This window comes from Triplophysa rosa, linkage group LG9, assembly GCF_024868665.1.
Source record: "Triplophysa rosa linkage group LG9, Trosa_1v2, whole genome shotgun sequence".
Taxonomy (NCBI): Eukaryota; Metazoa; Chordata; class Actinopteri; order Cypriniformes; family Nemacheilidae; genus Triplophysa; species Triplophysa rosa.
Window position 1 is genome coordinate 4,000,866 of NC_079898.1, and position 16,544 is coordinate 4,017,409.

The 16,544-nt window shown below is 37.2% G+C and overlaps 1 protein-coding gene across 1 annotated transcript in view; it reads left to right on the forward strand.

Moving 5' to 3' along the window:
• hcrtr2 (hypocretin (orexin) receptor 2) overlaps positions 1-13,052 on the forward strand; it is a 96,160-nt gene extending 83,108 nt beyond the window's left edge. Inside the window, exons 4-7 of the mRNA XM_057341813.1 lie at positions 9,165-9,280; positions 9,444-9,664; positions 11,143-11,264; positions 11,895-13,052. Of these exons, the coding sequence (XP_057197796.1) occupies positions 9,165-9,280; positions 9,444-9,664; positions 11,143-11,264; positions 11,895-12,064 (629 nt within the window). The 3' untranslated portion in view covers positions 12,065-13,052. The remainder of the gene's footprint in view (positions 1-9,164; positions 9,281-9,443; positions 9,665-11,142; positions 11,265-11,894) is intronic.
• The last annotated feature ends 3,492 nt before the right edge of the window (positions 13,053-16,544 follow it).

Below are 16,544 nucleotides of genomic sequence, written 5' to 3' on the forward strand. Positions count from 1 at the left end.
TTTTTTGACAAGGGGCCTTATAACAGCCACCTTATATGCTTTAGGCACATGTCCTAATGTCAGAGATGAGTTAATAATACCAAGAAGAGGATCTATAATTTCTGGGAGCATCTCTTTCAGTAGATTTGTAGGTATAGGGTCTAGTATGCATGTTGTTGATTTAGATGATCTAATAATTTTAGACAGCTCATCTTGATCTACGGTATAAAATAATTGCATTTTCTCCTTAAGGGCGCTGTAGTTAGTTTGTTCAGCGGGTTTCACTTCTGATTGCATTGTTATAATTTTTTCTCTAATATCTTGGATTTTATATGTGAAGTAGTTCATAAATTCATCACTGCTATGCTGATATACAGGATCAGAAGTCACTGACGATTTATTTTTTGTTAATTTAGCCACTGTGTTAAATAAAAACCTAGGGTTGTGCTGGTTTTCTTCTATTAGTGATGAAAAGTAGACGGATCTAGAAGTTTTTAGGGCTTTCCTGTATTTTCGAATACCATCCTTCCATGCTGTACAAAATACAGTACCTCTAATTTAGTTTTCTTAAAGTTGCGCTCCATTTTTCGGGCCGCTTTCTTTAGAGCCTGAGTGTGTTCATTATACCACGGTGTGGGGCTGCCATTTTTAATCTTCTTTAAACGTAGAAAAGCAACTGTGTCTAGCGTTACCGAGAAGGTGGAATTACAATTTTCAGTGGTAATGTCAAGATCTTCAACGTTATTTCTCATGCTAGCGATTTGAGACAATTCGGGCAGATTATCGAGAAACGCATCTTTGGTAGTTGAAGTTATTGTTCTACCATATTTGTAACAATGAGTTTTATTTGCAGCCGTAGGCCAGTGAGGCAAACATAATACCAGATAATGATCCGAAATGTCTTCACTCTGCTGAAGGATTTTAACGTCGTCCACATTTATACCGTAAAACAGTATTAAATCTAAAGTATGATTACGAAGGTGAGTGGGTCCTGACACATGTTGACTAATGCCCATGGAGTTAAGAGTGTCTTTGAAAGCCATTCCTAAGGCCTCTGTATTGTTATCTACATGGATGTTAAAATCACCAATGACAAGGAGTCTATCTGCGGCCAGTACTAGTTCTGATAAGAACCCACCAAATTCTTTAATAAAATCTGTGTGGTGCCCTGGAGGCCTATATACAATAGCTAGAATAAATTTTAAAAGTGTTTTATCCTTAGTATTAAGTGTTGAAACATGAAGAACCATGACTTCAAAAGAATTATATTTAGAGTTCGACTTCTGGGAAATGCTAAGAGAGTTATTGTAAAGTGCTGCGACACCTCCCCCTCTGCCTTTTAGACGAGGCTCGTGTTTATAATAATAATCTTGGGGAACAGATTCATTTAAAGTAATATAATCATCTGGTTTCAGCCATGTTTCTGTCAAACAGAGCATGTCTATTTTATGATCTGTTATCATATCATTAACAAAAAGTGCTTTATTAGAGAGAGATCTAATATTTAGCAATCCGAGTCGTAACAGTTGATTGTCTGTATTTTGTTCATGTTTAGTTTGTTTAACTTTTATTCAATTACTTTCAAGAGGTTTACGCATTATTTTATGTTTGCTAATCCGGGGGACAGACACAGTCTCTATTTTGTGATGTTTGGGAGAACGGATTACTACATGTTGTACATTTTGTGTATTCTGCGACGTGAGACGGCAAGCAGACAGTTGGTTAAGCCATTATGTCTGCTCCCTGACCTGGGCCCCAGCGAGTCAAGCTTTAGCATTAGCATTATTAAGACTTTTTGCCATATTTCTAGACAGGATGGAAGCCCCAGTCCAGGAGGGATGGAGACCATCTCGTTTCAACAGGTCAGGTCTGCACTCAAAACTCTTCCAGTTATTTATAAAAACTATATCATTCTGCAGGCACCACTCAGACAACCAGCCATTTAGTGATGATAATCTGCTATAAATCTCATCACAACGATAAGCAGTGAGGGGGCCAGAGAATATTACAGTGTCTGACATCTTGCTTGCGAGCTCACACACCTCTTTAATGTTATCTTTTGTGATCTCTGATTGACGGAGTCGAACATCATTTGTGCCGACATGAATAACAATCTTACTGAATTTACGATTAGCCTTAGCCAGCACATTTAAATTTGACTTGATGTCAGGTGCTCTGGCTCCCGGGAAACATTGGACTATGGTGGCTGGTGCCTCTATGTTAATGTTCCGAACAATAGAATCACCGATAACTAGGGCACTTTCAGCAGGTTTCTCAGTTGGTGCGTCACTGAGCGGGGCAATCCTGTTCGAGACTGTAATCGGAACGGTAGAGTGATGTTTTGTCCTGCGACTACGCCGTCTCACAGTCACGAAGTTTCCCAGCTGCGGGGGATTTTCAACCGGAACCGAGCTGTGTGCGCTAATGTTGCTCGCATTCAAATAGTTTTCTATGGTCGTTACACTCTTACTATCCTCAGATAAAGATTGGATGCGAGACTCTAATTCTAAGATCTTCTCTGTCAGCCTAACTATTTCCCTGCATTTATCGCATATAAAACCCTCGCAGCTGACAGAGAAGGCTAAGCTAAACATATGACATGAGGTGCAAGTAACAATAATAGGAATAGAAGCCATAACTCACCAGATTTTAAGTGAAATTCCAACTTACCAAGGTTGCTCGATGAATCGTAGTATACTCGCTTAAAAAGAGAAACTGTTACCACACAAGACAAACCAGAGGCAAGATGATATTCCACAGTCTAAACAGAAAGCAAGCTAACACGCTATTGCTATGCTAACGGCCTTAAGTTAACTATCACTTTTGGTTTAGAATCTTCAAGTAAATAACAAGAACGGGTTTATTGAGATATCAGGATAAGTTAGCAACGACAATAATAATTAACGATAATAAAATACACTAATATTAGAGCGAAGTGTAAGTGCACTGATACAAATAAGCCGCCGGCAGCGATGCAGGAAACAGGAAGCCCGATGCCTTAATAACAGGATGTGTGAGATTTAACTATTCTAAATGTTTTAAAGAATATCAGTTTCGAATCATATAAACAATTATGTAAAAAGGCATACCTTTGATAGAATCACTTTTATTTTTAATGTAAAAAAATATTTTTAAAACTTTAAGCTGACTTATTTTATGATACAACCTGGAGGCATGATATAAAAAACATTCATGAAATTAACATGACGTACATTCAATTTAAGGATTCTTGCTGTTCAATCAGAATCTGCTTTATGTGTTTTAAGGAATCACCTAATGTCACGGTCCCACCGTCTTGTTTATGAAATTCTAGTCATGTGGCGGGATCGGGGCAGAGTCCTTAGGTTTTATGTGAGAAAACCATGAGTTGTTTGTTTTTACTTCTCATGTGTTTTCTCGGCCCGCTCCACTCGTTTCCTTGTTATCTTTCCCTGAGTGTTTTATTACCCACACCTGCCCTGTGTCATTATCCCTCGTTTGTCTCTCCCTATATATACCCTCATGTTTCTTTGTCTTGTTGCTCGTGGATTGTTCTTTGCATGTGGTTGTACATGTTCCTGTCTCTTCCAGTGTTCTGTTGAAAGCCCTAGTCAAGTCAAGTTTTTGTAAGTTCATTAGTAATGTTTGTGTGGTATTGTTCTTTTATCTTGTCTTAGTGTTTTTTGTCCAGTTAACTTTATTGTCTAGTTTTTGGTTTTCCCCATCGCGGCTCTTTGTTTTGTGTTTTGATTACTTAAATAAACGTGTTCTGTTAACCCCTTCACTGCCTGCCTGCAATTGGGTTCTTCTCCACGCACCGCCATGACACCTAACTGCCTGCTGTGATGCTATTGTTACAACCTCTAGGGGTAAGCCGTAACAGAAAAAGAGATTTCTTCACACCAGAGAGTTGCCAAATAAACAAATTTATTTTATTTTCAAAGGGAATATCTTCAGGGGCAGACAAGGCGAAAACAATAAACAAAACAACCCTTTTGTTTGAAAACTAAATAACCTCAAATGGAAATGAAGAAAACAAAATACCAATCAACTTACCTACCTCCCATACCCATAAACAAAGTAACAAAAAGATGTATATAAACAAAATGGCATCTAACCCCCTACGTCCCTTAATTTGGCAATTCAGTATAAACAAGAATATTTACAAAATTATTTACAAAGTTTCAGAGTGTACATAAAACAAAATTAACATCCAAATCGTAGTAAAAGCAGACAACGTTCAGATAACAGGAGATTCAAGATTTAAAGTACAATAATAAACACTCCACAGATTCATGTCTCAGAACATAACTCTCTGGGACAACACTCATAATTAACGACGTCGAAGATATCAACAATAGCAGAAAATAGGCTACCAGAATGCTAGCGAAACACAAAGGTAACAAGAGTCAGCGAGGCTCAAAGGCCCTGGGTGAGTGTTTGGGGCAGTCCTCATATGTGTGGCCTGTGCATAGTAGGACCAATCACCATCTCCAGCTGGTTAACAGAGGCCACACCCATCTGGAACACAAACATGTCTACACACACGAGCAGAGATCAAAATACATACAAAAAATACAATTCACAGATGCATAGACTTTCTCAAGGTTCTAACATTATGAACACTAGCAATAAAGATGTTTTCACCCTTGGTTGGTGGACGCACTGGCATCTTCTCAGACAGAAGGAAAACAGTCAGGATAGGGGCAACATCATGGACACCATTTAAAGACACTGCTCCATGCAGTTAGGAAAACATGTGCTTTAATTATACAGTGTTGTAGACACAGTTTGAAGAATGGATACTCAGATTTTTTTATTTTTTTTCATTTTATGAAACATGAACGCTGGAAGGTAACCGCTCTTGGTCAGCACTTGTGCACGCATACAAACATACAAACATTAATTTGGTCAAGCCATTTTCATGGAGGCCCCTGTACAATTAGACACGTGTGAGAAGGGTTTGAGATTTAAACAAAACAGATAATGATGAATAAAACGTGTTTTTGTATTTCATTTTACACGCGGATATGTTTAGAATGTTAGTGGAAATTAGTAGCATAAATTGTTTTCTGAGTAGTTAGAGATATAGCGAGATTATAGTTTGTCATTAACCGTATATAGATTGCATTGGACACTCTTGCATGACGCAGATCGATTAGTCACACACTGCTTCATGTGATTTACAGATGTCAGGTGGGAAACAACACTTCGATGTGTTGAGATAATCCGCTCGTAGCGTGTTCTCACGTACATGAATAGGGTCAATTTCAAGCTATCGATGTAAAAAAAAAAACAGAGGATTAAAACGTCCAATGCTGTCACAGAGCCGGACATAAACAAGTTGAAATACACCCGTTACAAATGCGCGCTGTCACAACAATTTACGAGTTGGCGTGTTTGCAGCTCAGGAATGTCTCCCTGAAACAGAGGCTTCTCAGTATAATGTCAGGAATGCTGTCTATCCTCTCTGGAAAACGTTAGTGTTATCACATCCTATATATATATACAGTATATATATATATATATATATACTGTATATACATATATATTTTTATATATATATATATATATACATATCGAATGCTTTATTTAATTGCTTACTTATTCAATCATTTATTTACTTACTTATTCATTCCTTGCTTTATTTATTTAATCACTTATTTATTTAATCATTTATTTAAACAATTCTTTATTTATTTAATCACTTATTTATTCGCTGCTTTATTTATTTAATCATTGCTTTATTTATTCATAATTTCCTTTAAAACCCATATTTATTTATTCATGCATAAGATACGTGTCAAAACCTCATAAAAACATGTCCAAACATGATCCCCGGAAAAGGGAGCCAAATGGGCTGTCCCTACAATATGTGAGGATACGGTCAAAAGGTCAACGCGACGTGGGCGGTCCCTCACAACGTGGGCGGATACGGTCAAAAGGTCAACGCGATGTGGGCAGTCCCTCACTACGTGGGTGGTCCGGAAGTAATTCAACCCCCCCTGCAAAGGTCAAAGGTCACCATCAATTATTTTAACACAATGTCCCGCATATATACTACTTTCGTAGCGCGTTAAGAGACAACGTTATCGGGAAACACAGCCACGGTCAGCAACAAACGGAAGGCACTAGTGTATTCTAGTCTTAATAAAATAGGTTGCAAACAACATTCGATGTTGACCTTAGTATATGTGTTTGCTTTTCTCAATGACATTTAATTAAAAAGTCCTTTATAGTTTCTTTTTAAAAAATACATATTTATCTCAGATTTTCTTTTTAAATCTTTGTTTTGCTTAATAAACAGATAATGGCAGATGAAATATTTTAAGCTTGATTTCAGTTCATTGTGAATTCAGTGCATATATGACATAGGCAGATTGACCATATGGGCAATTTGGCAAGTGCCCAGGAGCACAAGACTTTAGGGGCACCAACTTAACCAGCAATACCATAGTAGGAAAAATTGCTTTGTAGTTTTCTTTGTTCTGTTGAACACAAAATACGATATTTTGAAGAATGTCGAAAAGCAAACAGTTCTGTGGCACTTTTGACTATTGTAATGTTAAATATCTATCTCTCTGTTCATCAGAACAAAGACATTTATACAGATTTGGAACAACTTGTGGGTGAGTAAATGAGGACATGCTTTGGGTGAACTGTCCCTTTAACTACAGACATTGTTAAAAATACTTGATAAAAGAGTTGTTTTTTGTGTTCTGTTCTACAAAAGTGTCATGTTAATGTTTTATTCTTGTAAAATAGTATGCTGTAAAATGATAAGAAGGATTCATTCTTATAAAATTGTATACATGAATAAGTGGATTCCTGCTTGATCAATTGTGGGTAGGTAGGTGGATGGGGCACCTCTGGGGCTGTTGCCCAGGGGCACCATGAGGTCTTAATACGCCTATGCCATATGAGATCAAAGAGAACACGATAGAGGATCAATATCTCTACTCTTGGGCGACCAATTTTGCTGCCCATATTTGATTTTTAAAACAAGGTCTTTAAAAATGTTTTGATTTTGATTAACTGTCACTTTTTTGGGAACTGCTGTTCACATGTTATAATGATAAAAAAATTCCTAAAGCTGACAGTATGATATCTGGATTTAGCCAAAGGTGTGAAATAATCACAGAACTAAAAGGCATCGCCTCTCACCATACGTTTGAGCAGATTTAGTAAAGGGTCTTGTTATCAACGCTTGCTACACCTTTGTAGTCTTCTCCCTATATGAATGCCACACAAATACTGTGATTAAAATACATTTCTGCAAAATATTGCAAAGCTGGACTGTCATTCCAAACAGCACAAGATGCTTTTGAAGCAATTTGTCTCTCTCAGCAGGGTGTTTGATGAACTGGGAAATTAAATTTCAAAGATTCGTATTGATAATAGGACTGCCATGTGCACTAAACTGTTGCTTCATACGCTGGTACAGGGGAAATTAATTTCCATTCAAATTGTTTATTTTAAAATTCAGTGAGATTGTTTTCAGAGACAATCACAGTCTCTCGGAAGTGTGCAAGCATCTCAATGACAATGAAGAGACATTTCACAGCGAGTTTACCTCCATTAAATGATCATTTGTTCCTTTGTGTTGTCATTCAGATTTTTATTAATGAGAAATTACACCACCACTCAAATTTGACCCTTGTGTTTGAAATTGTTGTTTTGTATAATTTCATATTGATAGCCCGAAAGTATTCTTTAATATAAAAAATCGGTAATGCTTTCGATAACAGCCCGCAATAAAGTTGGTAACCGAACAGCACTGGCCCCTATTCACTTCTATTGTATGGACACAAAACCGATGCAAATGAATGGAGTCCAACATTTTTCAAAATATCTTATTTTGTGTTCTGCGGAAGGAAGAAAGTCATACAAGTTAGAAATTACAAAATGGTGGGTAAATTATGACAGAATTTTTATTTTCAGGTGAACTATCACTTAAGAAATGGTTACTGTTATATTTTCACTTGAGCATGGTTCGGCATAGCACAATTACAAACTGTTCTCAACTTGGAATTCACCACACGGTTGTCTAATGCCGGTCAAATGCATGTAGTGATGACGGCTATCCTTTGCCAAGTGGTTGATGTCCTTAGGACAACATCATGTTGACCCTGGGACAACATTTAAATCAACCAATCAGATTTCAGAAATAAGTTTACAGTTTATTTTAAGTTTAATCTTACAACCAGGATTAGGTGCTTCTAGACCATTGTTTTTCACTTATCATTTCCCTCTGATTTTAGGGTTAAGTTATGGGTAGGAATGGGGTTTGGTGTGGGTTTAGGTTTTATTTATAAAAATGTTGTCCTTAGGTCAACAAAATATGTTGCCCTGAGGACATCAACCACTTGGCAAAATCAGGCCGAGCTAGTGATGACACCACTCAGGATTGGTCACTTGTCTGTTGCTTGGCCAGCAGTTTTTCTTTTGTTGACCAGCACACTTTTTGAGCGAGTATAAAGACAGATCAGGTACAAAAGTATCTGATCATCCTCCATAACGTGATCGCTATTTACATCTTTTGTCATCTGTACACTCTTGCGTTACCAAGGCAATGACTGACACATGTATGTACATTTCTGCAAAGAAAATGTTACATATGTTATTATCTTTACCCACCTTGTAAATTTCTTGTGCACCCAGACCTTCGGAACTAAATTAAAAATTTCAGTTACTGCACTCCTGGCTCCGACACTCATCTGACCGTCATCCTTCAGATAAAATACATTTCACATTCACTTAAAAAGGTAATAAATTCTAAAGAAAACAACAAACATGGTAAAATCTGAGAATATACATAAAGTATACAAAAGTAAAAATCCACCTCTTCATCACACTTTAACCATGAAAAGCTCCCAAGCGCCTTTGTAAAGTAAACCTGGAGCGCTTTTCACAATTTGTTAAACAAGAGATGTACAGTCATTTTAATTAATATTCAACTCCAAGAGCATGATATTAAGATTAATTAAAAAGTTATAAAAAGAAAAAGGAAATCCATTTCAAAGATTTAATAAGGCCTAAGCCTGCTATATTCAAAATATCACGAAGTATTTAAGAATGGGGAGTTGGTGGCATTGCTAAATAACAAGCTGCATTCATCTTTATTCACCTTTCTGTTATCTACATAGTGTAATATTGTGTAGCTGATTTGGTTTAACTATCCATTATATGTTATTGCTTCTTTACAGATGAAATCTACCCTAAAGTCTACCATACCTGCTTCTTTATCGTCACATATTTTGCTCCATTATGTTTGATGGTCCTGGCATACATTCAGATCTGTCATAATCTCTGGTGTCAACAGGTATGTAAGCATTCTTTACATTTAACCTTTCAAACATTTCACATTCTTTCTAGCTCACTAGGTTGTTAATAAAATGTAATAATACCTTTAACTATACACAATTTGTGTCTTGCTGCTCATGTAAAGTGCTGCCTATTTCATGCAGTGTTTTATCTCTGAGCAGATTCCTGGTACATCCTCGGTTCTTCAGAGGCAATGGAAGTCATTGCAGTGTTCCACACAGGCCTCAGGCTCTGGAGAATCAGTTAAAGTCAGAACCAGTACCGTGACAGCTGAGATCAAACAGGTTAAAGCCAGACGGAAGACAGCTCGCATGCTGATGGTGGTACTCTTTGTCTTTGCCCTCTGTTATCTTCCCATCAGTGTACTCAACATCATGAAAAGGTACATAAACATTACTTATCTCTAGCTAAACAACTTACAACTTGCACAGGTAATTTCATGAACACATATTACCACAGTGACAAACAAAATGTTGACCCAGGGATTTTCTTGACAAGTTTCATAACGTTCATCCTTCTATACATACAAAATAGGGTCAAATGTAATGCTTTTATGTGGTTTGATATGTTATTAATGTATGTTGAATATAATATGAACATTTAAAAGAATGTATAATGTAATGAAGTTAAAAAGTATGTTTTCGGATAGTATAATCAATGGGTAAGAAATGAGAAGCAAATCCCTCCTTTAGGCATGGAATAGACTTTTGAGATTGTATCAATTAAATACAGCATGTAGAGTTTTGTTAAAACAGAATCTATACTACATTAGTCATTTTGAAATACAAAATCATTGATTTATGAAGAATTTTCTGAGGAAATGTGAGGGGTGCTTAGCCATGCAAAACTCACAGCCATGATGATGGGTTATTCTGAGTATCTTCCCTGAGTCTTTTTGACATTCTGGTCGGCTTGAGTCCCCCTTTTAGTGTAAGTCTAAGTGATTTTTTTCATCCATTTTGTCACCTGCTAGATAAAAGTCGTATGTCCAATTGGTTAGAAATGTGAAAAGCTATTTAGGCTGAAGCTGTGTTAGAATGTGGACAGTATCTCTCCACCTACAGGCATAAGACCAAGGTTTGGTACCCTGATGGAGAGTTTTATTTTTCTTTAGTGTTGCTGGAGTTTAGCGGTAGATTATTGCATTAACAGCACAAAGGTTATGGGTTTGATTGCCAAGGACAACACACATACTGTATGTTGAAAGGATAAAAGGTCCTTTGGATAAAAGTGTCTGTCAAAAATCCTAAATGAAAATGTAATTTAAGTCTGCATTTACGCTAATCCATTGCCACAAAGGCAAACAAATGACAAATCTAAAAGAAAAAATCTATGAAAGCTTTATGAATGTGTGATATTCTTTTTTTGCACCTTACAGAATGCATAAAATCCAGAACCATTTATACTACATTAAGAAAGAATGGTGTAAGAACATTGCAGTAAATACAATTCAGTAACAAGATGAAGTGACATGTGGAATCACACAATTGAACATGTGCATGTCTTGTTGTAAGGAGGACTGTGCTTTTGAAAACCCCATCCACTTTATTGATTTCTCTCATAATATATACACACAGTATATATGAAGAGTTTGGTTCCAAAATGAGATAACTCATTTTTTTATTATGTTTTTTTATTGTGCATATCAAACTGCAGTTGGTTTGTATTGATTTAAGCCATAATATTTTAAAAAATACAGCTAACTAACACAATAAAACACAATAAAAACATGATAACATAATAAAAACAAGATTTTTGATTGATCTAATTTTGGAACCAAAATCTTCATATATATTTATTAATAATGTTGGAAACTCTTTATGATTCTTTTTTCTTTTCTTTTTTTTTGTCTATCTTCAGAGTATTTGGTGCTTTTAAGAACACAGGTAATAGAGAGACTATCTATGCTTGGTTCACCTTCTCACACTGGCTTATTTACGCCAACAGTGCTGCCAACCCAATCATCTACAATTTCCTAAGCGGTTTGTGGCTAACATATCATTTCTACCATCTGCTGGTCACACTGATACATCACACCTTTCATTTCTTGCACATAAAATCCCAAAGCATTAAATTTATTCATTTTAGCTTTATTCATTCTTTAATAGCATTGCAATATTCTCTTTGTAACCAGCAGGAGCACATCTCTGATAACATCATTACCTGACCATTTCAAAGAATTCTCAGTAAGGTGCACAGTTTGAAGAGGAAATAATCAATTTAATCCTCACCGTAATATTTTGTCCACTGTGTTTTGAAGTTTAAACCGATAACCAATGTAAAAATACACCATTAATGCATCTCAATGTATTTGAAATCAAAAGTATTATAAAGTAAACATTTCATCCTCAAAATCTCCCCATATGTCACCTTGCTTCTCACATGCACACTCAGTCACAAACAGAAAATCAGATCTTCAGTGTTAAATGCATGGAATGATTTTTAATACATTGCAATAAAAATATATGCAGTTGTTTGTGATTCATTTTTCCCCTTTTCCCATAGTTTTCTGTTAAACAATACTTTTTAAATGATGTGGTTTTATTTTTTGTTGCTTTAGTTTAATAATTACTGTATATGTTTCATGTTTTTGGACTTTTTCTTACTCACAGGCAAGTTTCGAGAGGAGTTTAAAGCGGCCTTTATCTGTCATTGCTTCGGGAGAGATGAGACGCACAAGGAGAGAGTTAGAGGAAGAACTAGCACAGATAGCCGTAAATCCCTGTCCACTCAAGTAAACAATTTTGACAACATCTCACGGATATCTGATCAGGCTGTGTAGAGGACTGGCAGGATTAATCCAACAGGGTGCCATTTCAGCGGTCACAACTGCTGACTACCAACTGGAAAATAGAGCATCTGCATGCCATGTTTTGAACTGAGAGATGAAAATGGCTCATATGAGTAAATTCAGTAACAAGATGAAGTGACATGTGGAATCACACAATTGAACATGTGCAAGTCATTTTGTAGGAGGAATTGAAATATCTACCCTTTGAACTGGGGGTTGCTTTCTGCTCACAGCGTGACTAATGGAGCAGTAACAGGTGATGAACCCCATTATCCTTTGATATGATGTGCATGATGGCTCATCTCTGAAACACACGTTACCATGAGTCTGTATTCTTCAGAGTCAGATGGGAAGGAAACAAGAACAAACAGAGTTATTAACAGTGTGCTTTCTTTAAAATGGATTTGCTGAATTCATCACGCTTATGTTGTGTAAACAATGTAAGTGATGCCTTGAAGTGTCAATGTACATTTGCTTACCTGAAACTAATCCAAGTACAAAAATTAGCCATACATACTGCGTTACTGACACTCTTGGGTCCTTTACTAAGTATTGAATTGAGTCATAATGTTAAGTTACCAATATTAATGTCATTAAATCCACAGAAGAAAAATTTACAGGGGATTAGATAAAAGCAGAATTGTCATTTTTGTGGTAAACTACTAATTTAAATGATCTTTAAGTCCTAGAGCAACTTGCACTTTACACAAGGCATGGTTTAACTAATAATCGACTCCGTATTTCCGGTGAATATGCTCAGAACCCTCGATTATTTCCGCCGATCGCATTGTTCTGCGCTGCAGGAACAATAGTCCCTAAAACACCCAAAACAGCCACGGCAAATATTGCTGATGATTGTGCACTTTATATAGATATATGTATGTTTACTTTGTTATAATGACATCTAAACTTATAGAATAGAATAGAATAGAATAGAATAGAATAGAATAGAATAGAATAGAATAGAATGAGCTTTATTGGCCAAGTATGTTTCCACATACGAGGAATTTGTTATAGTGACAGAAGCTCCACAGTGCAACAGAAAGACAGCAACAGGACAGAACACAGATGATAAAAATAATAATAATAATAATAATAAAAAATACAATAATATAGAAATAGGCAATGTACAAAACAGAAAAAACACAATATAGACAATTATGTATGTACAGGTCTGATATGTGCAAATTTGGTGAATAAATAATGTAAAATAGAGTTGTGTGTTCCGCGTTTAATGTCAAGTGTTCATAAGATGGATTGCCTGAGGGAAGAAACTGTTCCTGTGTCTGGTCGTTCTGGTGCTCAGTGCTCTGTAGCGTCGACCAGATGGTAACAGTTCAAAAAGGGAGTGTGTTGGGTGTGAGGGGTCCAGAGTGATTTTACCAGCCCTTTTGCTAATTCTGGATGAGTACAGGAGAACAGGGGGCTTTCTCCTGAAGTCCACGATCATCTCCACAGTTTTAAGCGTGTTAAGCTCCAGGTTGTTAAGACTGCACCAGACAGCCAGCTCCTTTACCACCTGTCTGTAAGCAGACTCGTCACCGTCCTGAATGAGGCCGATCAGTGTGGTGTCGTCTGAAAAATTCAGGAGCTTGACAGAGGGGTCTTTAGATGTGCAATCATTCGTGTAAAGGGAGAAGAGCAGTGGGGAGAGAACACAGCCCTGAGGAGCTCCAGTGCTGATGGTGCAGGTGTTGGATTTTAATTTACCAAGCTTTACTAACTGTTGCCTGTCTGTCAAGAAGCTGTTGATCCACTGACAGACAGGGGTGGGGACGGAGAGCTGTGCCAGTTTATTCTGAAGGGTGTCCGTGATGATGATGTTAAAAGCGGAGCTGAAGTCCACAAACAGGATCCTCGCATAGGTCCCTGGTCTGTCCAGATGCTGAAGGATGAAGTGCAGTCCCATGTTGACAGCATCATCCACAGACCTGTTTGCTCTGTAGGCAAACTGCAGGGGGTCCAGTAAGGGACCAGTGATGTCCTTCAGATAGGCCAAAACCAGATTTTCAAATGATTTCATGGCCACAGACGTTAGAGCCACAGGTCTGTAGTCATTAAGTCCAGTAATTTTGGGTTTCTTTGGGACTGGGATGATGGTGGAGCGTTTGAAGCATGAGGGGACTTCGCACAGCTCCAGTGATCTGTTGAAGATCTGTGTGAAGATGGGGGCCAGCTGGTCAGCACATATTTTTAGGCAGGCTGGTGACACACCGTCTGGGCCTGGTGCTTTCCTTCTTTTGTTCTTTCTGAAGATCTGGCGCACATCTTCTTCAGTGATCTGAATTGTAGGTGTGGGAGAGAGGGGGGTTGCTGAAGGTGTGAATGGTTGTGTGGAGAGGTGTTCAGGGCGGGTGTGGGGTGTTTTTTCAAACCGGCAATAAAACTTGTTTAAGTCGTCAGCTAGTTGTTGTTCTCCAAAGTGCTGGGGGATGGTGTCTTGTAACTGGTGATATCTTTCAGACCTTTCCACACTGAAGCAGGATCACTGGAAGAGAATTTGTTCCTTAATGGGCGATTTTTACTTCTGCGTAGGACCTACGCCGTAACCTACGGCGTAGCCTACGCAGAGCCGCGTGCCCTGTGCGTACCCTACGCCGTAGCCTGACGCGCACCTCTCCAAAAATGTAACAACGCGTCAACTCAACGCGGACCGCAAGCGCTGTGATTGGTCGGTTTGGCAGCATAGTACGCATTTCTGGCGTCTACTTCCGGCAAGTTCAGAGTCCACAAAAGAACAACATGGCGAGCATCGACATTGACCAAGTACTGAGCATCTGATTGAAGAGGTTCGGAAATGCACGCATCTGTATGACTCCTCTTCGGCGGACTATAAAGACTGTCAGATGGCGGTGAATTCTTGTAGAGAGATTTCCTCTAACGTCGTTTTGGAAGAGTGTCAGCAAAAGACATGAAGAACTTCGCACTTTATAAACACTGTGCACGATCTTTTGCACTTTATTGGCTTTATAGTTTTATTTTTTGTTTTACCTTTTTATTGTTACTAGTTTTTTGAAAGTTTTATATTTGTGTTAATATTGCATTGTATACTCATCTATACATAGTTTGCACTTTTAAATATTATGTTCTTTGTCTCTTTTGCAAATAAAGAACAAAATTGTGACACTTCCAGATCTTGGTTGCATTTCGTTTCATTTTTAACTAAACAATTAATAGGGTGAGTTGTCCATGACAAAATATGATGTTATATCAGGGTATCATTTCAATACACAGTTTTGACATCTATGTATGTGCTCTGCGGAGTACACCCCTTTGAAAAGTATACTTTTTTTCAACAATATCTAAATGAACACTGATGTGGTAGAAGTCGATCTTGTAGTTCAAAAAATCTCTCAGACAAAGAAGGTTCAGGTGTCAAGGAGTTAACTTTATTTGATCAGGCCAAACAAAGTGAGATGTCCCCAGTCATCTGAAAACGTAGTGTTTTCCAGCCTGTAGTTATAGTGAAACTTAGGAAAGGAGGTGCTTTCCTAAACCAATCAGGAAATTCCCTTTACCTTTTATTTTTTATTATCCAATCATTCTCGTCTGCCACTATTATTTTCTAGGCAACAAGGTTTGTATCTAATAGTGGAATGTTGAACTTTACTTAGTTTTTAAAAATAAGTTTTCCTGTTGGTACCAGTTTTCAGGCCACAAAGTGAACTACATGTTCAACCTTTTGAACTTTATCTAGGTCAGGCCTCAAACAGATCTCAAAGACATCACTGAATTTTGTATTGCTGAAATGTGTTCTATACTTGGTTAAAACGATTAAAAATATACTTATAGTTCAAACACCACTCAATCAATGCTTAAGTATACTGATTATATCATTAAATCATCAAATCATCTTCATATATTCACTTGTAACACTCAATCATTGGTCTGATTATTAACACATCTATGGTAATATCATTCCTATGAATACTTCTTATAAGTGGGATGTACAACAGAGCCCAAAAGTGCACATATGCACAAAATGACACAAAATGATCAGAATTATGCTCTATGGTAATATCATTCCTATGAATACTTCTTATAGGTGGGATGTACAACAGAGCCCAAAAGTGCACATATGCACAAAATGACACAAAATGATCAGAATTATGCACAATATATTCCCCGCTTTGGGGCTCCATAAGAGTCCCACACATGATTAAGTCTACTAATGTTAGAGGAATATCATATCTACTACAAAGAAAATATATCTGCATGAGCAAAATGAATCCATATCAATGATTATACTTATTGTAGGTATATATGCAAGCTATAAAAGATAAAAATCCAACTGACCCATCTTGGTCATCTCGTAACACGGATAACACCTGCTTTTAACCAATTACTTTAGTAACTTTTTTACTCAACTGCAAAGAGTTGATCAATTGCAAAGAGCTGATCATCACTGACTGAATAGACCATCATCTGATGATGAGGACCAGATGGAATAACTCTCTTACATGCCTGCATT